The sequence below is a fragment of the Mytilus californianus genome, unplaced genomic scaffold, assembly GCF_021869535.1.
Source record: "Mytilus californianus isolate M0D057914Y unplaced genomic scaffold, xbMytCali1.0.p SCAF_2, whole genome shotgun sequence".
In the NCBI taxonomy this organism is placed as follows: domain Eukaryota; kingdom Metazoa; phylum Mollusca; class Bivalvia; order Mytilida; family Mytilidae; genus Mytilus; species Mytilus californianus.
The window spans coordinates 16,799,086-16,825,256 of record NW_026262668.1 but is presented as its reverse complement, the minus strand read 5'-3'; the positions used below and the strand labels follow the sequence as shown (position 1 = coordinate 16,825,256).

The following is a 26,171-nucleotide window of genomic DNA, read 5'->3' as shown; positions in this document are numbered from 1 at the left end:
TGGATTCATTTAGTTTCCTAGATTGAGGAAAAATTGTGTTTTCTTTGATAATTGATTTTGTTGTTTTGTAAATGCCTGCATACATGGTTTACCTAGACCAACGAAATCCACAAAAATTGGTAAATCACGAAGAATAATGACACTACTGTATTTGTTTTGATTGATTTATTGGTGTTTAACATCACTTTCAGCACCATTGGTTATATCATGGCGGTCAGTTTTATTGGTGGAGGAAACCTGAGTGCCTGAGGAGAACCAAGACCTTTGACAGGAAAACTGACAAACCTTGTCAATCAAGATTGGAGTTGAGCACCTGCCATGTGTGGGATTCAAACTCACAACCTCTGTATTGATAGGCTAGTGATACAGTAGTTGAACTACTTAGACCATTCAGCCACCGATGCCCCTACAGTATTTGGATATTTTCTTATTGATTTAATGTTTCATGAAAAAGTGCTATTTTTTTAATGAAAAAGTACATAAAGTATCAAAATATATGAATTTCTTGATGCAAGATCTTTCCTACAGATCAATCCTCCGAACTCTCCTGGTATGAAAAATTTGTGACTTTTTTCCAACTAAAACCAATTTATTGCTTTATAAAAAAAGTTCCAGATTATAAACATCATTGAAGAGTTCAATGTTAGTCATGGGATCCCAAAGTTTTTACAGTGATGTTGTTCATAGTGCTTGTAAACTTTGATCTTTGAATAAACTTATTAGTCCCCTACCGATGAAGTCGAAGGGGACTTTAGGTTTGCACTCTGTCCGTCTGTCTGTCCATCAATCAGTCCGGCAAATCAGTTTTCCACACTTTTTTTCGTCATGCTTAAAGATATTGATTTGATAATTGGTATATAATTTTATCATGACAAGTTACAGACCAAGTTCAAATTTTGTTCCGGTCTGATGATTTTGTGCAGAGTAATGGTCCTTGGACTTATAAAATTCACTCAAATAATTAGTTTTCCGCACTATTTTTCGTCATGGTTGAAGATATTGATTTGATAATTGGTATATAGTTTTATCATGACACGTTACCTATCAAGTTCGAATTTTGTTCTGGTCTGATGATTTTGTGCAGAGTTATGGTCCTTGGACTTCGAAAATTCACTCAAATAATCAGTTTTCCTCACTTTTTTTCGTCATGCTTGAAGATATTGACTTGATATTTGTTATATAGTTTACACCATGACAAGTTATAGATTAAGTTAGCATATTGTTCCAGTACAATGAATTTTTAACCAGTAGGGGACTATGTGTTGCCATGCAATACTCTCAGAATGCTTGTTCCAAAAGGTTATCAATTTAACACTCATAATTAGATCTCTGAATATTGTTTTTGGTACAAAAATTTATTTTGCAATCAACAAAATGTAACTTATTGCTATACATCTAGAGTCCTACATTCTGTCAATACTTATATATTGGCATTGCACAAGATCATGTTTTTCTCCGAATATTTAACAATGATTTTCACTAAATCCATTGGATGTTTACTGATTGATATTTTTTCTAAGACTTCAGTCTTCGATGCATGATTTTTTAAAGTTATTATTGGCTTTGAACTAGATTTCAGTAACTGTGAGTACTCTCAGAAATATACTTCGTGTCTTAAGTCTTTTTGTGTGCTATGTGTTGATCTGATGAGTTGAGCCTTTTTCAACTGATTTTAATACTTTGTCATTATGTTATGCTGTTGTATCAGTGTCCCCAGGGGGAGGATTCTTGTTTTTGTCTTTAATTTGTTGTGTCCGGGCCTTTAATTGCTTGCTATGCGGTTTGGTTTTACTCATTGTGGAAAACAGTAGAGTGACCTATAGTTGTTAACTTCTACATCATTTGGTCCCTGGTGGAAAGTTATCTAATTGGCATTCATACCACACTCTCTAACTTGTATATTTTTATTTCAATACTTTTCTGTGCATACTATTTCAGCCACAAGAGAGAAGCTACTTTTAAAGTTTTATTGAATGCTGATTCTAAGAAGTAATGAAAAGTTCATAAACTCAAAATAAGGGTTATGAATTTATTTTAAAAAAACCTTTAATGTTACACAAGGCTCTGGTATATAAAAAACAAAAAAACAAATTTAATAGAGTATGTGTACACCTGTAGCACAGGTATGTAAAACTAAACAATATAAAAGTATAGTAGGTGTACACCTAGACTTGCTACATGTCCCTTCCTTATTACTTTTTTTTAATTTTGCCCCTTTAACAATTTTACTGCTATAACTAGGAGATTACCATTATACTGACATCTGCAGAGGAAGGGACTTGTAAAGTTTGTCTGAGGCTTGACCAAACTGTTAATCTTAGAGTAATTAAGATTGACATTTATTGATAAGAATTTCAGATAACAGTAGGAAAGTGAAACTTGATATTCCAGGGTTGTGCAAATACTGTTTATTTATTTTCATTTTATAACTAACTAGAAAGATAAGGTCACTGAACTTATACATATGATCAAACATCACATCATTGTCAGAGTTTCTGGTGTTTCCAATGGCAGAATGTTCTACTCCAAAAAAGTTTTTTAGATTTATAAAATTTACTCCAACAACTAAAAAAACTCTTTGTGTAATTTGTGGAAACAGAATTGAAAAAAGTGATTACAGAAGAAAATTATTTCATGGCAGCATCAAATCTGAATACTGTATTCTTATTGAAAAATATCTGGAAATAAATATTACAGAAGAGACACATGCAGATACTGCTTGTAGAAAATGTGTTAGAGAATTGCAAAAAATTGACAGTGTTTTAACAACATTTAAATCATCATATCAGAATACTTTGGCAAAACTACGTGAAACACATGGACATAACTCAGTTTCATTCAAAAGACAATTTTCTGAGGACGGTAGTGCAACTGTTAATAGTAGGAAATCGTTGTTTCCTAGAGATGAGGAAATAGAAGACTCTGAATTCAATATCGACACTGAAACTGACACAGAACTGAAGGTATGTTTGTACAGTTCATTTTGATTGTAAAAACAGAGAAAATAATGAATCAATGTCCTTACATAATAAACTTATCATCCTATGGCTAACTAACAGAAACGGGCAAAATATGTGTACACTCCCCTTTTGATTTATTGACTTTTTGATAATTTTTTTTTCCTCCAGTGGCAAATATTTCATGTGTTTCTGGATTAGAATATGATTTAAGCATAGTTATTTTCAGGTTGAATAAAAGATTTAAGGCATATTTCTTGAAAAGCGTATTTATAATAGCTGTTAATTATATCCTTAATTTATATGTTTAAAATACCCCTTCCCCCCCACACACACACAAAATGAAAAGTTGATGCCAAAGTTGTTAACTAAGCCAATGGAAAGCTATCTTTGTGTGAACTACCAATATTAATGTTAAATCAAATAAAACAACAGAACTTTTTTGAAAAATAAAATTATCACATTTTTTCAAAATGTGAAAATTATTAATTGAATGTCAAGTATTTAGACATGATATTCACCTTTTTAATAAAGACCTTCTTATTTGTAGGTTATAATATGCCGTGGATTGAAAAATGAAATACGGTGCATGCCTTCGAAGCACTTTCCAATTCTTGATGCCTTAACCTCTGGTGATATGCCTACAGTTGGTTCATTAATTTCAAAAATTCCAGATTTGCAAGATGTTTTCCAAGAAACAGTGTTTGATACCATCAAAGGTGAAATTAAGACTTTGTCACTAAGGGAGAATAACTCAATTTTACGTAACCATGACAAGATAAAGTCTCTTACATTTGCCAGAGTTATAGATGAATGGAGACAGAAAGCTCCTACTTTTTTAAAATCACTTGAAGCATCGGTATCAAACCCAGCACATCAGTTTAATAAGTATAAAAAGGGCGACGCTTTAATACCAGGCATAGTGACTGCTGGCTGTAAACTTCTGACCCTGTACAGCAAAGATTTAAATGCTTTTCAACATTTTAATAGCTATATTTTGTGGAAAGGTGGTTGCAAGAAATCTGCATTTTCTCGACTGAATGCCACATATGACTGCTTAAGCTACCAATCAACGCTAAGTTTGGCAGACAAGTTAGGGAATGACTGGGACAAGGATCTTGTTGCTATGCAAGAACTAGTAACAACTGAAACGTCACATGAATTGGTGTTACTTCAGAACATACAGATGATCAAAGAGTCCATTGATTTGGTGAATGGAGATGCCGATACAATGGTACAACGAATTCTTGAACTTTCTAACGCGGAAAATGACTTGCATCAGTACAGAGATTTAATGCACCCTGGCTTTTACTTTGTAGGAGATAATGTTGATATGCGTACAAAAGTCAGGAATATGAAAATCTATAATCAACACAAAGACCATCATATGTACCAAATATGTGCCTATGAAAACAGAATTTCAGGGAACCATCTAGACAACACCGTTGCCAAAGGAGATGCAAATACAGTGCCCTTTACTACTTTCATACCGAGTCAGTCAGAATTGGACAGTATAGCTAGTGACTTCACTTTCCTAGTAGCGAAAATATGGAGTCAGCATATTCCACATTTCAACATATTTGCACCAGTACTTCCTGAGTATATCGAACATCAGTACATGAAAGAAATGAAACAAAAAACAACAAGAGTAAGTTGATAGTTTATGTGTTATTAACAAATTAATGAAAATTTTATTGATTGTTGTTAAATATAGTCAGTGGCAAATAATCCATGCATATTACAAATAAGGACGAGGATGGAACATAAAAATTTAAATAAATTTGATCAATCTTACACGTTGGTTGACAAAGGTTTAAAAATGGTTACTTTCAAATCATGCATGTTAATTAAGTCCTCAAAAGACACTGTTTGTTAAGGTGTCCCGCATTTTTTCTCTTGGTATTTAGCAAAAGACCTATTTATTCAACATATTTTAATAAAATCACCATAACTTTAAGTTTTGTTGATATTTATGTTAAAAATCAAGCGACAGTAAATATTTAAGTTTTTTCGAAAAGATTATAACCCGTAAACATAATAACATGCTTAACTGTGCTCATTGTTGAAGGCCGTACGGTGATTTATAAATTATAGTTGTTAATTTCTGTGTCACTGTGTCATTTGGTCTCTTGTGAAGAGTTGTCTCATTGGCAATCATACCACATCTTCTTTTTTATATTAAAAAGTATTTATACAAAAGTACAAAAACATATATATGAATTATAGTTGATTGCGTTTAATGTCATGTACCTCATTTTGCTTTTAATAGATAAATATGGGAGTTTTAATGAAAAGTGAGCAATACAACGAAGATATGACAGACATTTGTGAATTTATGCACAAGTATGTACCTGGACACAATGAAACAGATGACTGGACAAAACAGCCAGAAAAAGTCTTGAGTGGAGGTGACTATTTAACTTTTGAGAGACACAAACAGGCACAGTCATCCAAACGAAATGGTCGAACTCCAACAAAAAGATTAGAGGGACTGGTGCCTAAAATGGAAGAATTTCACAACCAGGGAGAGTTGCTAAAGGTAATGTCTACAATACTCTACCTAAGAATGATAATTTGAAATAGATTATGTTGTATGTTGATATTAAATCTAAATATATTTGGTCAGAAAAACACTTTTAATTCTTTTGAGGAATGCATATTTATTTCCTTGTTAAAACCGTAATCTTTCTGATTGCTTCAATTTCAGGTCATTTGGAAGTTGCTGTACTCAACTTCATCAGCTAGAGACCAGGGAACTCTGTATGCAGCACGCAATACCATAAATGCAAGAAATGTGACCCAAGATCCGGCTGATGATTTTTATGCAGCTTCTGATCTTGTTGAGAAAGTTACCACAGCATATATTATAACAGGTGGTCTTACTCATTTTGGAATGGAAAGCATAGACTCTATACCTTGTAAACATGTTTATGATGGTGAAGTTGGGAATACAAATGACATGAAGGAATATATTTTTGATCAGGCACGCTCGTTTGTTAAGACATTCACATTGCCAGAAGTACCTAAACTTCCAAAATATGGGCCAAATTGCAATACGTATAATTGTAGATACTGTGGAAAAAAGTATAAACAACCACATTCACTCAGAAAACACGAATCCTCCATCCATGGTCATTATGACCCTCTTTTTGCTAAGGAAAAAGTTTCAAGTAGCAAAGATAAGGAAAATGAATCTGATGGTGTTAGTGCGTATACAAAGTTGGTTTTAACATTAGGTTTATTACGAATGGATCACAACGATGCAATTCATATGGGTGATGGATCAAGGATGTTGAGAATTGACCAGTTCCTTGTTTTGTACTATAAATATTGTCATTGTACAAAATACGCCTTTGGTACTTTGGAAACTATAGCCCAAACTGAAGTTTTGTTAACAGAACGCCAGGCACACAGACTGATATGGAACAGGACTGTAAACCATAGAGGGGACGTAAACACAAATCATCCTAATGATTTAGATGTAGAACATTGTAATAAGGTTTTTAAAGATTCTGCCCATAGTTACAGAGGTGTTTTTACTGAGAAAGTGGTTGCTAGAGTCAGTAAGAGTGCAATGAAAGTACATGAAATTATCAAACAGTTTGACAAAGTGTGTAATGTGCATGTTCCATCAGGACGACATAAGACATGTGACAAGGAAATAGACATTATAACATTGGTCAGACAATTCCAGGCATGTAATTTATTCGATTTCATTCCTGGCCGATCACATTATGCCTATCCAAACATAAAGGAAAATCCCCTTACAGAACTAGACATGGAGTTTGTTAGAGACTGGATTGCTGCTAGTTTAAAAAAGTTTCAAAACAAACATTTCTATTAGCAGAACTATTTTATTATTTCAAAACATTTCATCATCTGAACTGTAAATGACTTGTGGTTTTCTTGTTGACGATTCTAAAACATCACTGTCACTATCACTTGAAAACATATCATCGAGTTCGGTAATATCATTGTCATTATTATCATCACTATCATCACTGTCCTCATTAGACATAATAGCTGTGTATATATTAGGAAGGACTTGATTACAAGTGTTTGTACATACACATTCATCTTCACAACTGCATGCACATTTGCATGAGAGACGACAAATATCACAACAAAAGTGAGGTATATGTGCATGTTCAACAATTGTTTTAAATATATTTAGAATAAATGCCCGTCTACATGTTTTAGATTTAACATATTCTTTCATAGTTGGGAATATATTTTGACTTCCTAAGCATCTTTTGTAAGTTAGCAGAATAGCATTGCATTGTTGTGAAGGTTCTCTACCAGCTCGACCAGATTCTTGTACATAGTCATCAACATCATTAGCTGGACCATAATGTATAACTGTATCCACACCTTTTACATCCAGACCCATGCTAAATGATGTTGAACATAGAACAACTCTTATATTACCGTTTGGATTCATGTAGGATGTACAAATAAAATCTTTTACGTCATCATCAGTTTTCATGTGGAACATGTCAAAAAGGCGATTTCTATTATCATTTGGTCCACCCTCTTTGAAGTCAATGTAAGCATCACGTTTAAGGGATGTTTCAAGATATTCATATACGTCTGCCATGTGTTTGATTTGCCTAAAGAATATAATCATCCTTGAAGTGGCTTGCTTGTATTCTCGTAATAAATTTACTAACCATCTAAAATTGGTGCAAATATCATCTGACAGTAAATTATGTACCCAGTATGTCACATTCTTTTTGTCTGGATTTACCATAATCTCAGTGCAGTTATCCATACAAAGTTGCTTTTTAATGACAGCTTTGGTTTCCTCTGTAGCTGTTGCTGTCAGAGCCACTACTGGTACATGTCCCCCAACAAGTGAACGTATTTCGTCAAGTCGGCCATAACATGGTCTATATGCCAATTTCTTCTTCTTTTTATCTGGTAGCCCACTGAAAAAAACATTTTTTTTCAAGATTAATAAATCATATTGCAATATAAATCTGCATAGGTCTCATAATAATGCCTAAGCATTACAAAGAAGTATTTCATAAAAAAAAATATGTAAGCACCATTGAAAATATATTTATATTATCTCAATAATTGTGACATCCAACAGTCCAGTAGCAAATATTTCATACATCTTTCAGAACTTCACAATATGAGTTCAAAAGTTTTTTAATTAGGACATCATTGGCAGAATAATCTTTTGATATAGTGAATGAAATATTCAATTAAAAGTGTGATTAATTATTAAAATTAAAATTAAATGAGAATGTTTTGAATAAATAAACAATCAAAAAATTAGTGAATGTACAAATATATAAATGATGTTCTTTTGTATGCATGTACTATATTTATGATATCAATTTTAGTTCTTATGTATGCTATAGTTTATGTTAGCACAATTGAGATTATTTGTTTTACTACTTTACTATTATATGTACAAAAATAAATACTTACAACTTTTTTATGCAGTGAGCTTCATCTACAAATACTGTCTTGATAAGTTTTCTCTTTGCCAAATCCAACAGTAATTTTCTTTCGTGTCCAATAAGTGACTCTGGACTGGAGAAAATAATGTCAATTTTGCCTTCCTTCACATCTCCTAAGGAAAGATTTGTTAGGCTGTCTTCAAAATGAGATGGTGAGGTAATGTCTTTCAAATATACTGCTTTAATCCCTTTTCTATTCAATGCCTGAGTCTGTGTACGCATTAAAGATGTTAAAGGCGAAATAACAAGTACAATACACAAATCATTCTTCTGTAAATATTTGAATACAAAAGGTGCTATTTCAAAAGTTAGTGATTTACCACTTCCAGTTGGAGAACAGAAAAATACATCTTTGCCTGACAAAAAGCTTTCTACAACTTTTCTCTGGTTAATTTTGATTTCAGTAAATGACAACTTTTGTAATCCAAAATCTATTGCAGCAGATATGACATCTGTATCCATTTTGATGTTGGAATCATAAGAAAAGTGAAATTGTAATCTACTTGAGATAAAATATGGGAGAACAGCATGAGATATATACACATGACAGCCTAATTATCTATTATCAGCAGCTGTGAAATAATAACCTCTTACCGACCAGATACTGGTCGGTATAAAATGTTATTATACAAGTCCCTTTCTCCAAGGGCAATCAGTATACTGGAAGTTAACAGTAAACATATAAATTAGTAAGAAAGAAATAAAAGAAAGGGAATTGTAGCAAGTCTAGTGTACACCTTGAACAAGGGTATGTAAAACAAAACAATACAAAAGTAAAGTAGGTGTACACCTTTAACACCGGTATATACATGTCATAATAGCACACAACCTAGAATTATATAAAGCAGTTCACTGAGGGTTCTATATAAATACACATCAAAAATTAACTTTACCTCTTTTGATGGATATATTACAGAAATACCAGCTATATATTTTTCTCTAATTCTTCGTCAATTTATCCCTTTCTGCACCCATTGTATAAAAAAAATTTAATCAACGTGTGGTTCGTTTGATCTCAGTTCTTCATTGGATAAAATCCGATTATGACGTCGAATTTTCTTGCTTTCCTCTGAATTTCCTATTGTGATGGCATGAAAAAAGTCGACCATGCCTGATGACGTCACATAGAAAGAACACATCTCTTTGCAGATCATTCGAAAAGAAGGAATAAATTTGCCTGCGTATTGTTTGAAAATCATTAGAGAAACAGATTCCACCACCAAATCTCGTGCAATACGATATTTATCCACTCGACAGTTAAATTTTAAATATTTAAAACGCTCAGCGAGCCTCGCGTTTTAAATTTGAAAATTTAACTGTCTCGAGTGGATAAATATCGTATCACACTCGATGCAGTGGTAGAATCTATATGTATCCAATTGCTTCTCTCAAGCAGATCATACCAGATATAATTTAAAATCTATAAAAAATTAAATTTTCAACCTTACTGTAGATCAACAAATGGTTTACAGCCATCCTACTCTTGTGTGTGATCCTATAATTTCATTAAAAAAAATTCAGCAGATACCAGGCTTATAATTTTGTAAGCCAGATGCGCATTTCGCCCACAAAAGACTCATCAGAGACACTCAAATCTAAAAGGCCAAATAAAGTACGAAGTTGAAGAGCATTGAGGACCAAAAACTACATAAGCTGTGGTAATCTATTCCTGGGGTAGAAAATTCTTATTATTTTCCAACAAAATAGGATTTCTTGCTTTGGCTCTGATTTGATTTATTATACACAAATTTTCAACTTACTGGTAATTTTTTGTGTGTGCATTCTTACTTAAACTGCCTAAGGTTAAGTTGGAAGGAGATGTATTAAGTACTTAAGTTAGAGAATGGAAACCAAAAATTTTTCCATTTGTAAAGGAGCATAACTCTAGAAAGGTAAAAGTGAGGCCACCCAAATTCAAACTTGATCTGTGTTTTGTGGTAATAAGCATTGTGTATAAGTTTCCTAACATTTGGTTGAGGCAAACTAAAGTTAGAGAACGGAAACCAATTTTGGGACATACGGACGGACTGACTGATGTACAGAAAAGGGTAAAACTTAATCCCCCCTCCGCTATGGCGGGGGCATAAAAAAAAACACACCCTAAAAGGTGTTTCTTGGTAACTTCTGTTGAAATTGAATTGAATGTTTCCATTTGAACATGCTTAATGCAATATACAATTGTTGAAATAAAATTTCTAAATTTAAATACACAAGATTCTTTTTAATAACATAGCTCTAGGTTCAAAAATTAAAGTAAAGATCTGTTGTATAATTCAAAAAAGTCCTTTCTCCATTAAAAATGGGTACCTGTCACAAACTGTTCAATCATATCTTCATTTATTAAAATTTACCTGTGTAAAATGTTTTCTTCAATTCTCATATCAAGATATCACAAAGAACAAACAATATAAATAAGAAGATGTGGTATGAGTGCCAATGAGACAACTCTCCATCCAAGTCACAATGTATAACAAGAGGCTCATGTGAGCCTGATATCGCTCACCTGTAATTTCACTTTCAGGCATTTGACTTATTTGTACATCTTACTTTGCTGAACAATTTTGTAATTTACACTTTCTCTCTTTCTATAATAATATCAAAGATAATACATAACCCAAAACTGTAAAATTTCCTAAAAATTAACTATTTCTGGACAGTAACCCAACAATAAGTTGTCCTATTGTTCTGAAGTTTACTTGACAGGTAGATCTAAACCTGTTTAACACTTTCTTTCACCTATATCAGTTTTGCTCTTACTTCTTTAGTTTTTGAGATGAAAGCCAAAAACTTCATTTGACCCCTATGTTCTATTTTTAGAAACTGCCACCATGTTTTTGAATGGATCAAATCCCCAAATACAATCTATAAACTAGATACCCTAAGGAACATTCAATTAAAGTTTTTAAGTATTTGGCCAAGCAGTTTCAGAGAAGAAGATTTTTGAAAAAATAATTAGACTTTCACAAAAAATGAAGAAAAAAAAACGTTTTATGGGTAAAAACTCCTCAAGGGGTCAATTGACTATTTTGATCATGTTGACTAATTTGTAGATCTTACTTAGCTGAACATTTATTGCCATTTATACTTTCTCTCTATCTATTATAATATTAAAGAAAATAACCAAAAACAGTAAAATTTAATAAAAATAAACTATTTCCAACAGTAACCCAACAATGGGTTGTCGAACTTGTCTGAAAATTTCATAACAGATAGATCATGACCCATTTATCACTTTAACTCCCTTTCACTTTTGCTCTAACTTCTGTAGTTTTTGAGATATAAGCCAATTACTGCTTTTGTCCCTTATGTTCTATTTTTAGCCATGGCGGCCATGATTGTTGATGGATCAAAACTTCAGATACAATTTATAAACTAGATACCCTAAGGAACATTCAATTAAAGTTTAGAAGTATTTGGCCCAGTAGTTTCAGAGAAGAAGATTTTTGAAAAGTAATAGACTTGCAAGAAAAAATGTAAAAAATAAACGTTTCAAGGGCAATAACTCCTTAAGGAGTCAATTGACTATTTTGATCATTTGACTTTTTTGTAGATCCTTCTTAGCTGAACATTTTTGCCATATACACTTTCTCTCTATCTATTATAATATTAAAGATAATAACCCAAAAACAGTAAAATTTCATAAAAATAAACTATTTCAGACAGTAACCCTACAATGGGTGATCCAATTGGTCTGAAAATTACATAGCAGATAGATCTTGAATTATTCATCACTTTAACTCCATGTCACTTTTGCTCTAACTGCTATAGTTTTTGAGATAAAAGCCAAAAACTGCATTTTACCCCTATGTTCTATTTTTAGCCATGGCGGCCATGTTTGTTAATGGATCAAACTTCGGATACAATTTATAAACCAGTTACCCTAAGGAACATTCAGTTAAAGTTTAGAAGCATTAGGCCCAGTAGTTTCAGAGGAGAAGATTTTTAAATGTTAGCAAACATGAAGAACAAATTGAGTAAAATTGTCTTTCAAGGGTAATAACTCCTTAAGGGGTCAATTGACAATTTTGGTCATATTAGCTTTTTTGTAGATCTTACTGTGCTGAATAATTTTTACAGTTTATCTTTATCTTCAATAATATTCAAGATAATAACCCAAAACTGCAAAATTTCCTTAAAACTACCAATTTAGTGGCAGTAACCCAACAATGGGTTGTTCGATTCGTCTGAAAATTTCAGGGCTGATAGATCTTGACCTATTGATCATTTTTACCCTGTCAGATTTGCTCTAAATGCTTTAGTTTTTGAGATATAAGCCAAAAACTGCATTTGACCCCTATGTTCTATTTTTAGCCATGACAGCCATGTTTGTTAATGATCAAAACTTCAGATACAATTTATAAACTAGATACCCTAAGGAACATTTATGTAAGTTTGAAGGTATTTGGCCCAGTAGTTTCAGAGGAGAAGAGTTTAGGATGACGACGGACGCAAAGTGATGGCATAAGCACAAATGGGGCCCTTTGGGCCTGGTGAGCTAAAAAGTTAACAATTATAGGTCAAAGTTCAGCCTTCAACACAGAGCCTTGGCTCACACTGAACAGCAAGCTATAAAGGGCCCCAACAATTCAAACAAGTCTTTAAGCATCTTCATTTGTTGGTGCTTTTCTGTGCCTTCCTCCACGTTCGTAACCTCCAGTACATAAGATAAATGTAAGAACAGTTCCAATAACTGTGTACAATATGGCTGCAATACACGTCATCCCAAAAGAAAAGCTCAGATGATGATTGATATTGAAGCGGTTTAGGTAGAACATGTCTGAATTATTGTAGATTCCAGAACCAAACACAGCCACAGATATCACAAGAAATCCTCCTGAAAATAATATTATATCATTATACTATATTATCATAACAAATGTCCACGTGCTGTGTCATTTGATCTATTTTGCATGATGTATTCATTTTTTCTATAAAACACACTTCAGTGGCATAGTAGACTGAAAAGCAGAGGAGCAGCAACCAAAAGCCCCTCCCCAAAAAAAAACAAAAACAAAAACAAACCCAATAACACCTTTTCTATCAACTAAAAGTCTATTAGTTTCATCCATATATATATACCGGTATATACTGTAAATTTAGAAATTATCATTGCAAAATAAAATTGAAGACAAAAACCACCTCACATGGCATTCACTCTCACTAAATTATACAATGGAAAGATAAACTTTGAGACAAATTTATCAAAAGTTTATTTAAACTTCAAAACTATTATTAATAATGATAGTGTGAAATCAAAATTATTATTCAAAAGTGGGTCTTTTCAAATACTAAAGATGAGTTCTTTTAATTCTGAATTATCTAAAGTCAGAAATAATGTACTTTAAATTCAGAATTTTTTGCGATGTTTATAGTTTGGTGAAATTGCAGAAAGATGATCTTACATGCACTTAATTTGCATATAACCTTTTGATATTATAGTTGCCAGTCATATATTTATGTATTTAATACAATGTTTTTGTATTTAGCCTTTAACGATTGTTATAATTGGTTTTGTGCTAATACAGTACAATTATTATCTATTGTCTACTGCCTTATAAAGATCTTTTCTGTTTTACATGGATTAGTTTATTAGTTTGAATAAAGAGTTCTCTTCAGGGCTTTTCTTTTTTGTCCTGAAATGACCAAATTAAATATGTTAAAACTACTCGCGTCTGTAATATGAAAATAAGACAAAACCAAGTGGGTCAAAAGTCGTAAATAAAATTTTCAGGCATAAAATATATATATCTCAAAAACTTTTGTACCAAATGATTATCCTGGGTACTGCATTTGTCCATACCATTATATCTTAAGAATAAGACATTTGAATTCCTATATCTGACATGGTTGTATCTGTATTCTACAGGCTTAAGATTCAAGAGCTCACATTGCAAACTAAGTACGCTGGGCGCTGTATCCACAGCATAATGTGTCATTATTACATCTTGGTACATCTTGTAAATATCAATAAAATGCTCCGCAGGGCGCAGCTTGATACGACCGCAGAGGTCGAACCCTGAACAGTTGGGGCAAGTATGGACACAACATTCAAGCTTGATACAGCTCTGAATTTGGATTGTGATTAAATATTTGACACAGCATAGGTTTCTGACACAGAATGAATGTGGTGTAAGAACTTAAAAATTTTAAATTGGACATTCACCTTTTATGGTCCAATATCCAAAATCTAAATACATGGTTAGATTCAGCATATCAAAGAACCCCAAGAATTAAATTTTGATGAAATCAAACAAAGTTTAATTTTGGACCCTTTTGACCTCAATGTGGACAAAGTTGATAACGGGGCCCAAAAATCAAAAATCTAAATACATGGTTAGATTCAGCATATCAAAGAACCCCATATATTCAATTTTTGTTGAAATCAAACAAAGTTTAATTTTGGACCCCGATTTGGACCAACTTGAAAACTGGGCCCATAATCAAAAATCTAAATACATGTTTAGATTCAGCATATCAAAGAACCCTAAAAATTAAATTTTTGTTAAAATCAAACTAAGTTTAATTTTGGACCCTTTGGACCTTAATGTAGACCAATTTGAAAACGGAACCAAAAATTAAGAATCTAAATACACGGTTAGATTCGGCATATCAAAGAACCCCAATAATTCAATTTTTGATGAAATCAAACAAAGTTAAATTTTGGACCCTTTGGACCTCAATGTGGACCAATTTAAAAATGGGGCCCAAAATCCAAAAACTTAATACACGGTTAGATTCAGCATATTAAAGAACCCCAAGAATTCAAGAATAAAACCCCATTGAAATTGATCAAGAAATAAGCAATTTATACGAAGTATCTTCTTTTGCACAATACTGTGCAATTGAATATTTCTTGCTATTGCGCAATACTGTACAATTGACAATTTCTTGCTATTGCGCAATATTGTGCTATTGGATATTTCTTGCTATTGCGCAATACTGTGCAATTGAAGATTTCTTGCTATTGCGCAATACTGTGCAATTGAAGATTTCTTGCTATTGTGCAATACTGTGCAATTGAAAATTTCTTGCTATTGCACAATACTTATTATATAATAATTTACACATCCTGTTTGGTGTGTATCTCCTACCATATCATTATTATTTGCTTTTAAATATTAATCAGAAATAACCAACTTAAAATGGAAAATTTTAAAAGAAAAAAAAAAGGAAAAAAAAAAAAAAAAAGAAAAACAAAAAATCCCCCCTCCCAAATTTTTTGAACCCCCTTATGATTCATCACCCCCAAACTCAATACCAGCCTTCCCTTTGTGGTATGGTACCTTGCAGTACAATTTCAGAGAGATCCATACACTTGAACACAAGTTATTGTCTGGAAACTAGAAAAATGCTTATTTTTGGCCCCTTTTTGGCCCCCAATTCCTAAACGTTTCGGGCAATTACCCCCAAACTCAATTCCAGCTTTCCCTTTGTGATATGGAACCTTGTAGTACAATTTCAGAAATATCCAAACACTTACACACAAGTTATTGTCATGAAACTAGAAAAATGCTTGTTTTTGCCCCTTTTTTGGCCCCTAATTCCTAAAATTTTGAGGCAATTACCCCCAAAATCAATTACAGCCTTCCCTTTGTGATATGGAACCTTGTGGTACAATGTCAGAGAGATCCATACACTTACACACAAGTTATTGTCTGAAAGTTACAAAAATGCTTATTTTTGGCCCCTAATTCCTTAACTGTTGGTACCATAACCCCCAAAATCAATCCCAACCTTCCTTTCGTGGTATTGAACCTTATGGTAAAATTTCATGGAGATCCATTCACTTAAACTAAAGTTAGAGTGCGAAAACCAATGTGTCTTCGGACGACGCCGGACGACGCCAGAAAACGACGCCAACGACGATGACGCCAACGTCATACGACCAAAAAATTTTTAATTTTTGCGGTCGTATAAAAATTACATACCAGTTACAAAGCATCCGATTACAGTTAGACCTTGACATAGACTGGTTCCTGTTCCTCTACATATAAACAAGAGCAGCATAATCGTCACAAAAACAGCACTAACAAACCCTATAGATGCAAGTACTCGTGTTGCTATCCAGTAAGCTACAAATAACAAAGTAAATTTGTAATTTCCTGTTTGATCATGTACCTGACTTTTGGCACCGAGACATGTCTCACTTGTATGGTATTTGATAGAAAAATTGGGAACCCTGTGTCTTGCCTGCAATTGCTGCTGTCAATGTAAAAGTGTAATGTTGGCTGTAAAAAGAGAGTCCATTTATCAGTAAAAAATACAGAATGTAAAAAAAAATGAGTCCATTTATCAGTGAAAAATACAGAATTTTAAAAAAAATCAAATTTTTTCTCAGATGCTATTTCTTGATCTTAAAGAAGTTTATGTCCAAGTTTCATAACAAATTATAATCCATGAATGTTTACAAACTTGTCATATCAAAAGACAGTCTGTAAATGTTTTCTGCAAAAATCTAAGTCCATCAGTAATATAGAAAAATGAAAGAATTCAAAATTTGGCTTCAGATATTATCTGCCAAAGTTTCATAAAATTCTATGGAGGTTTGACAAATTAATTTATGTGTAAGGGCAAAGTTTAACCCTAGACTGTATCTGTTTGTTATTAACTGCAAAAAAGTAAGTCCTTTTATCAGTAAAATACGGAAAAATGGAGAAAAAAAATATTTTCATTACTTTGCTCTGGATACTGTCTTTTGATAAAGGTGTCAGACCACCAATTACTCCCTCTAATTTAGAATGTATGTAAAAGTAGCCCTACTCTGACACAAAATAGTGCTTTTGATGTCCTTGTTTACTTAAACTAACCAACAAATTTGCAGAAATGAAACTTTTGGTGAAAGAGAAATATATTTAGACCATTTTGAGCCAAAATTTACTTGTCTATGAGTTTGCATTAAAAATTGAGGATTAATGCGCTCCATAGTATACTAATTTAAGATTTCCAGAAAACCAGGGGTTATTTTTGGAGTACCTCTTTTTGAAGGTCAGTTTTTTTGTTAGAAGGCTTTAAAGGTATGTTGAAAATTGGCATGCAGAAAGCTGATACATGTACAATTCAGGATATGCCTGATTTCTATGAAGTTAAACTTAAGGTAAAATATTTAGAAAGCTGTGAAAATTGCAAAATTTGGTTGAACAGATAGGGATATTTAATTGGTGGTCTGACACCTAAAAAAATTGAAATCCTGATACAAAAAAATAGATTTTTTGATATCAGAAAATATTTTTTGGTATCAAAAAATATTTCTTGATATTAGGAATTCAATTTTTTTATATCAAAAATTCCTTTTAATGATATTAAAAAATTCAATTTCTTGATATCAGAAAATTATCTATATTTCTTGATATCAAAAATTCGATTTTTTTATATCAAAAAATCCATTTTATGATATAAAAAAATAGATTTTCTGATATCAAGTAATACTGACGATTTTTTTATATTTCTGATATATATCAAAAAATAATTTTTTAATATAAAAATTTTTAATTCCTGATATCAGAAAATAAGAAAAAAACTAGACAAATTGATGCCCCTCACTCCACTCTGAAGTAACTGTATTATTACAAAGTCAATGTAGGACTCTCTTTGAGATATTATTGTGTCTGGGAGACACAAATGATGCCCCTGGCTGCAGATGCAAAGTGTTATTTTAAAATACACAAATTGGAGAATGGGAGCACATAGGTCTATGGTTCACTGTAGGAGGAGTTATCTGGAAACACTATGCACCTCTTTGCATAAGAGTATATATACTCCAAAAATGACAAAGTTCAACTATCTCCCAAAAGAGCAAATATTAATAAAAATCAAAACCCTGACCACATGCACACCTTCAATATATGTACAAACAGCCAGCAAAGTGAAAACTTCCTAGCATTCAAACTGTAGAAGGAGTGATCTGGAAATGCTATGCACCTCTTATGCAAGTAAATACCCCAAAAAATGACAAAGTTGAACTATCTCCCAAAAGAGCAAATATCAATAAAATCAAAACCATGACCACATGCACACCTTCAATATATGTACAAACAGCCAGCAAAGGGAAAACTTCCTAGCATTCAAACTGTAGGAGGAGTTATCTGGAATAACTATATACCCATAATGGGACAGACAGACGAAAGGATGGACAGACAGTAGGACTGACAGACGGACAGGGGTAAAACAATATAACTTTTAGTTGCGGGGGCATAATGAATGATGGCTCCCTGTGTCAATAAAGCATCCAAGCTCACCCATGAGCCCTAACATTAGGTCTGGTGTTTCGGTCGTGTTTAAGGAAAGAATATCTCAGAGTTCGGCTTCATCAGTCATACAAAGTTTTGTGTTCTTAACTGTGTTTCACATATTAATTATTTCAAGGTTTATAGTCAATAATTCTTGTAAGTTCCCGTTTCTTTTATAAGGAATAATTGGCTTCCTCTCAAACAGATGTGTGCAGCCAGGATTTTGTGAAATTAAGCTCTAATGTTTTGGTAATCTTGTTTTTAGTTTTTTTTTTCCTGTTGTTTATGTTGCGGATATAGTAATTTAGTTAGTTCCGCTTAATATAAAAATAAGGAGATGTGGTATGATTGCCAATGAGACAACTATCCACCAAAGTTCAAATGATGTGGATGTAAGCAATTATAGGCAACCATACGGCCTTCAACAATGAGAAAATCCTATACCGTATAGACGGCCATAAAAGGCCCTGACATGAAAAATATGAAACAATTCAATTGAGAAAACTAACGGCCTAATTTATAACAAAACAATTTACGAAAACAAATATGACAGACATGAACCAACAACAACCACTAAACTACAGGCTCCTGACTTGGGAGACAGGCACATAAAGAATGTGGCGGGATTAAACATGTTTGAGCGCTCAACCCTCCCCCTAACCTGGGACACTGGTGTTACAGCACAACATAAGAACAAGCTATAAAAATCAGTTGAAAAGGGCTTAACTCATCAGATCGATACTAAGAAGCAAAACATTTAACAAAAACACAGACCGGACGTGGCAGGGTATTTATACATCCGTAACAACAACAAAAAGACACGAAGTATAGATCTAAGAGTACTCACAGTTACTGACAGCTAGTTCAAAGCCAATAACAACTGATAAAAAAATTGCATGTCTTGTATTTTCAAATACTTTATCTATTTTGTCTTTTTAAGAGATGTTTTTTGAAAGACTGTGAGTATTTCTTATGTACTGTGCCTTGCATAAGTCATTTAAATACATTTATTTGATATGAGCTTTTTCAGTGAAGTATTGAAAAGTTTCAATAGGTTTGATGTACCTTCATTTTGGAAGCGTTTGTCTTTGAATTAAAATGACTGTCAAGAAAGTTCACTTCATTTTGAGAAAATTGGTATGTAAAATTTAGGTGGGTATGTATTGTATTAGATATATATATATACTGTAAATTCAGAAATTATTGCGATTTTTTTATTATTGCGAAAAATGCGACAGGGTTATAATCGCAATAATTTAAACTCGCATTTTAAAATTTTTGATATGAATTTAACAGGATTTTTCTCAATATCGCAAAAATTACAAATGCATTTTAGTCTAAAAAGACAAAATCGCAATAATAAATGCACACAATAATTTCTGAATTTACAGTAAGGCGAAAAGATTGTGTATTACGTCAGTTGAACCTGAATATATCATCCAGCCAAAAGCTACAGGCATTGATCAGATCAGTCCTCGCATACTTAAACTATCATCAGAAGTTATTTCACCGTCAATAGCTTATATTATAAATAGGAGTATCACTGCTGGTATATTTCCTTCTGAGCTTAAAAATGCCCGTGTCATGCCAAGTCATAAAAAAGGTCCTAAAGATACTGTCGACAACTATAGACCAATATCTATTTTGCCTACTCTTTCAAAGATTTTTGAAAAGCATGTCTGCAAACACCTATACCGATACCTATTTAAATATAAGCTCCTTCATGCAAGTCAGTCTGGATTTAGAAGCCACCACTCTTGTCACACTGCTTTACTAAAACTTATTGATCAGTGGTTGAAAGCCATTGATGATGGAGAAATTATAGGTATTATCTTCCTAGATTTTAAAAAAGCATTTGATCTGGTAGATCACATTATCCTTCTTCAAAAACTGCAGTGCTACAAAATTTCAAATTTATCATGTAACTGGTTTAAATCATATCTATCTCATAGATTCCAACAAGTTGAAAATGGGACAATCAAGTCAAGGGCACTAGAAATAAAATCTGGAGTACCTCAGGGCTCCATATTAGACCCCCTTTTATTTTTATTGTTCATTAATGATTTGCCCCTTCATATAACCTCATCTCAAGCAGACCTCTATGCAGATGATACTACCATTCACTGCACAGGTCGTAGTCTCAATACCATCCAGGACAGCATTACAAATGATTTAGACAGAATTGAAGAATGGTGCAAGGGAAATAAGATGTATATAAATCCAACAAAAACTACATCTATGGTTATTGGTTCTAGACAGAAACTAGCAAAAACAGACCATGTTCTTAATTTGACTGTTGGTAACTCCCACATTAGAGATGTTAATGGCGAAAAGCTCCTAGGGGTTTTTATTGATGAAAATCTTGAGTGGACAGCCCAAATTGACACTTTGTGCACAAAAATCAGTACCAGGCTAAATCTTTTGTCTAGGATAAAGAAATCCCTCCCCCTGGAAACACAAAAGTTATACTTTAATGGTTATATTCTCCCTATTTTGGATTACTGTTGTACAATTTGGGGAAACACCAGTGACCAAAATACAAATAGATGAGTTAAATTTCAAAAACGAGCAGCTAGAATTATTCTTGAACTTCCTTATGATACCCCATCTAATACAATGTTTAAAAAGTTATCATGGCTTCGATTTACTGATCGTGTAATTTACCACAAGGCCTTATATGTTCATAAATGTTTATATGGATCTGTCCCAGAATATTTGTCTAACAAAATCTCCTATGTTACAAATAAAAATGGAATGCAACTTAGATCAAATACTACCCAATTACTTAATATACCAAAGGCAAGAACAAACACATTTAGAAGATCTTTTTCATATTCTGGCCCAACTTTATGGAATAAACTACCAGAAGCACTAAGACACATGTCAAACATAAATACTTTTAAAACAAACTGCTTTAAGTTTTTACTTGAAAATCCAGGAATTATTTAAATGATTATGTATCAATTTTGATTACGTTTTCTTATGTTTATCTTTGTTATGAAGAAATTGTGTGATGCATTGTGAGTGGAGTGTGAGGGCCTCAAGGGAGAATAGTGTTTGTACTAATTGAGCATACCCTCTTGAAATAAAGATTATTATTATATAAATCTTGAACACATCAGTATTTTGTTTCGACGTGTCAAGTTTTGTAAAACATTTTCCAGTATTTAGTAAATTCTTTGGTCGTCTAATTTCGTCGATTGGGATTCTAAGTGTTCGATGCAAACGTAAGGATGTTATATTTAAGAATAATTTCTAAAAGCTTGTCTTTTGGTGCATGGCACTCTAATTTCGTAATAAGTTTGATCAAGGATAGTCAGTGCTTGTTCAGTTTCTTCAAAGGGACTCGAATTTCGTAATTAGTTTGATCGAGGATATTCAGTGCTTGTTCAGTTTCTTCAAACTGAAGATTAGTGTACATGATTTTTGCTTCTGTTATTAAATAGCAGTTTTCTGGAGACTTTGAAGTCTAAATCATGTTTATAAAATTTGAAATGATATAAGTATTTTGTTTTTGTAACAAGGGATGCTATGTCATCAATATAATGACCAATATCGTGTAGCGATACTCCACATTATAAAACAATTGGTCTACCGGGAAGTTCGGGAACATTATTTGCATATATTTCCTGATGTTGGGCTCATGGGTGAGCTTGGATGCTTTTATTGAGACACAGGGAGCCATCATTCATTTTTTCTCATTTTCTGATATCAAAAATTTTGATATCACAAAATCATTTTTTGATATCAGGAAATCTATTTCTTCATAAAAAAAAATAAAGAATATTTTCTGATATCAAAAATTTGAATTTCTGATATCAAAAAATTGAATTCCTGATATCAAAAAATGAATTTTTGATATCAATAATATCAAATGAATTTTTGATATATCAAAAAATATTTTTTATTTTTATATATCAAGAAGTCAATTTCCTGATATAAAAAAATAAGGAATTAATCGTAAAATGGCGCCTCATAAAACTGCAGATGTACATCATGATAATATCTGGGACTTATACAGTGAACATTTATTTATCTGTAAGTCCCAGATTGTATTTGTTTTTTTATAGAACATGTAGGAGACAGTTACATGTATGCCAAATAAAAGTATAAGTGTGGTTCCAGTTACATCCTGAAAAAAAATAGGGTCGGTAGGTTGGCAATTTTTTTTGTTTTTTTAAAATGACCCTATTAATATACTCAACACAGTAGTGCTCTCTTAAATGCCGGTCATGATCCTCCGAGAATTCTCCAAGAAACCATGAAGGGGGCCTACTGGTTAGAGAAAGTAACTGAAATTTTGCAGTCTTATATATAGGACAATCATCCACCCTATACATTTCAGAATCACTTCAAATTTAACAGAAGTTGAAAGTTTGATGAATACCCTTCAGATATACTACAATTTTAAGCATCTTTACATAATTTTCATCTCGGTACAAAATCCCATTTAAAAGATGGTAGATCATGTAGATTTATTTAGGGACTTCATTCGTGGGTACTGGAAGTTTCCTGTAACTGGGATCCTATTCCATATGTTTGGTTGTAAAATAATCAGATACGTTACATTTTTAGTTAATTTTGTTGCATTCTGTTAAGAATTTGTTGCATTTTAGCTGTAGTGGATATTTCTAATGGAACTTCAGATGACAGAAGTCTGTGAATTTAATTATTGATATGATTGAAATTCACATTCCACAAAAATGGGATCGTTCGAAAATTATTTTTCAGAAATGGAAAAAAAAAGTTCTAGGGTAGGGGTGGGTTTAAACTAGGGTCGGTCGGGTAACTGGAACCACACATATTCATATACTTTTATTTGGCCTTATAAAAAAGATGGTTAATAGACAAATAGCCATAATTCCAGACATTTTTGCAAAATCTGAAAAATTTCTCCTAAGAAAAAAATGAAAATTGCATACATGTATCTTCCATAAGAGGTGGGAGTGATACAGACTATTTTTATGTATTTCTGGAATAGCCCAATATAGTTAGTCTTACCAAAAATCTTCTTTACTTTTTCATATGAATCTTTCTCCCATTGATACTGGTATTTTTTTTCGGATCCTAACTTAGCAATTAATCCTAAGTCAATACAACCATTACCACCTAAGCACCATTGCCAAAGCCCTAAGTAATGATTTGTTTCAAGCAAATCAATTTCCAATTTGCTTGGTTTATTGTAAATCTTGGCAGAAAAATCTTCAGGTACACTGACAGTCAGCCAGAAAGGTGTGGCAAATCCAAGGACAAGCGATAATGTTGCAACAAATGTTAAAACGAATAGACATTTGTTTAAAAATGTAAGGTTTTTCCAACTTTCAAAACGCGCCATGGCGATTTAATTAGGGGACATTTACATGTGGGGAAAGAAACAGTTTATTCCTAGCTCACTTCTTTTGAACAACAATCCATCAATATATGGTGGTAAAATCCCTCATGAATGGAAACAGACGAATATCTGCCCTCTTCCTAATTTTTCACAAAAGTAAAGGCTGTTAACCTACTTTTTAAAGATTTTTTGTCTATATTGAAATCTAAATAGAAAAAAAAGACATCATGATGGGGTATCCATGCAATCACCGACATAAAATTAGTACGTGCACAGCAAAATACACACAAAAAGCAAAGGGACATCGCTTTTATTGCTGTTCTTCAATTCATAGTGAGGCCTTCAACACAAAAGTTTACTTCTTATTTTATACAGGAATCTGTCGGTTAGATGTATGAAATGAACAATGTGTGATTATTTCTCACACAAAAATATGTTTAATGCTAGCGCTTTATTAACTGAGTTGCAGATTTTGAATGCCAAGGCTACAAACATCATTTTAAAGTTTCGTGTTTGTCATGGGATCCCAAGTTTTTTTTTACAGTGATGTTGTTCATAGAGCCTGCAGTAAACTTTGATACAATCCGTGTAAACCTTGATCCTTTGAATCATGTAAAATTATTCTAAAAGGTTATCAATTTGACGTGTCATAAAATCTTTGAATAGTGTTTTTATCGGTACAAAAATTGATTTTGTTATTTAAGGAATGACTGTAATATTTTTTCTGTCTATGAAGAAATAACATCAAAAATGTGGTGCACACTGAATAAAAAAGTAAAAAAGGGCATGGCGTCGCGCCATTCTAAATTGCTTTAGATAAAACACTAGTGTAGTAGGTTTACACATTTAATACCGGTATACATGTCATATACCTGAATATCACACAACAATAGAATTATATAGTAGGTGTAACCTTTCACACAAGTATATATATATATATATATATGTCATAATATCACACAACTTAGAATTGTATAAAGCACGTATACATGTCAACTGACCCGTATTCTGCGGATTATACCCGTCGCCTATCACCCGGGATTTTTTAGATACCCACCGGGTCGTTAAATAACCCCGGAATTCAGCATTTGGCCCGTTTTCATCCGTATTCTTGTGCATCAAGACTTTTAAGTATGAAATGATCGATTAATAAGTGATTTTCCTCTGAAATACCGGCAAATTCGTAATTCTTCCTGGACAGGAAGTTCAACTAACTATGCTAACTGTCAGATTAAGTTACCAATTAAGTGCTTGACAGCTTTGGTGTCATACACACTGTTAAATAACACCAATGACCTTATAGCCTAAGGTCATAAATAATTTTTGTATTTCAAAGATGTTTGACAAAAAAATTCGACTTACTCCCCCTTTTTTGCCACTTTTCACAGTATACTCCTTAAAATTATGTTTCTTTGTAAAAAGATTAAATCTTCTAAGGCAAATTGAATGCAAAGATATATAAGTATATCACTTAAATGAATTTTAATTTCTAAGGACAATTAAGAAATTAATATTTTGAAAATTAGTTTTTTATTCTTTACTTCCTTTAAATGCTGAAATTTTAAATTATACTATATAACATAAACTGCTAATAATTGGAAACTGACCGTGCGAGACCCAGATGGGTAGTCAAGGTAGTTGAATACCCCCTAGTAATAATTGGAATAAAGAGTAGAGCTATGGAGTATTACTTACTAATTGTTGTAACAAACCGTGATACAAAGAGGTTAATGGTTGTTTTAAAACAGTTTAGACTGAAACATTAAGAGGGAATAAGGCTTGAATTGATAAAGTATAATAAATTGATATTTCAATGATTAATAAATGCAATGAAACAATTAAATTAAAGTTTTATATTATTTTCAGTAAATACTTAACCATGTGAACATGTTTTGGAAATTGTTCGCTTTAAAATATAAAAAAATGTCCCCTACAAACTTAAATTCACCTAAAAAAGTTTGTACGCGTCATGACCTGAGAGTTTCAAAGCAGATCATGACCTGCATTTTCATTTTCAAAGGTTAACAGGTATGAAAGCAGTTCACTGAGGATTCTATATAAATACACATCAAATAATTAACAGTAACATAATCTCTTTTGATGGATATATTACAGTAATACCAGCTATATCCATATATTTTTATCCAATTGTTTCTCTCAAGTAGATTTTATTTGATGTAATTTA

The 26,171-nt window shown here is 32.5% G+C and overlaps 2 protein-coding genes and 1 long non-coding RNA gene across 3 annotated transcripts; 1 reads left to right on the top strand and 2 right to left on the bottom strand.

Annotated features, from left to right (window-relative positions):
• Positions 1-1,952: 1,952 nt before the first annotated feature.
• On the bottom strand, positions 1,953-23,999 carry LOC127729362 (uncharacterized). The gene is made up of 4 exons (XR_007994599.1): positions 23,656-23,999; positions 16,357-16,500; positions 9,166-13,262; positions 1,953-2,165 (listed from the first exon to the last, which is right to left on the bottom strand). It is a non-coding gene; the product is annotated as an uncharacterized LOC127729362 (long non-coding RNA).
• Positions 3,447-6,801, top strand: LOC127729355 (uncharacterized). The gene is made up of 3 exons (XM_052237128.1): positions 3,447-4,605; positions 5,227-5,496; positions 5,665-6,801. The coding sequence occupies exons 1-3, from the start codon at positions 3,547-3,549 to the stop codon at positions 6,799-6,801; spliced, it is 2,466 nt and encodes an 821-aa protein (XP_052093088.1). The 5' UTR covers positions 3,447-3,546.
• On the bottom strand, positions 6,820-7,911 carry LOC127729360 (uncharacterized). Its single transcript, XM_052237135.1, has one exon. The coding sequence runs from the start codon at positions 7,726-7,728 to the stop codon at positions 6,820-6,822; it is 909 nt and encodes a 302-aa protein (XP_052093095.1). The 5' UTR covers positions 7,729-7,911.
• Positions 24,000-26,171: the final 2,172 nt, after the last annotated feature.

Bases quoted from the DNA above. Each gene is read 5' to 3' on its own strand.
- LOC127729355 (XM_052237128.1), top strand. From the start codon at position 3,547: ATGCCTTCGAAGCACTTTCCAATTCTTGATGCCTTAACCTCTGGTGAT. The intron at 4,606-5,226 runs GTAAGTTGATAG...TGCTTTTAATAG, and splicing joins TGAAACAAAAAACAACAAGA to ATAAATATGGGAGTTTTAAT. The intron at 5,497-5,664 runs GTAATGTCTACA...CTTCAATTTCAG, and splicing joins ACCAGGGAGAGTTGCTAAAG to GTCATTTGGAAGTTGCTGTA.
- LOC127729360 (XM_052237135.1), bottom strand. From the start codon at position 7,728: ATGGATAACTGCACTGAGATTATGGTAAATCCAGACAAAAAGAATGTG.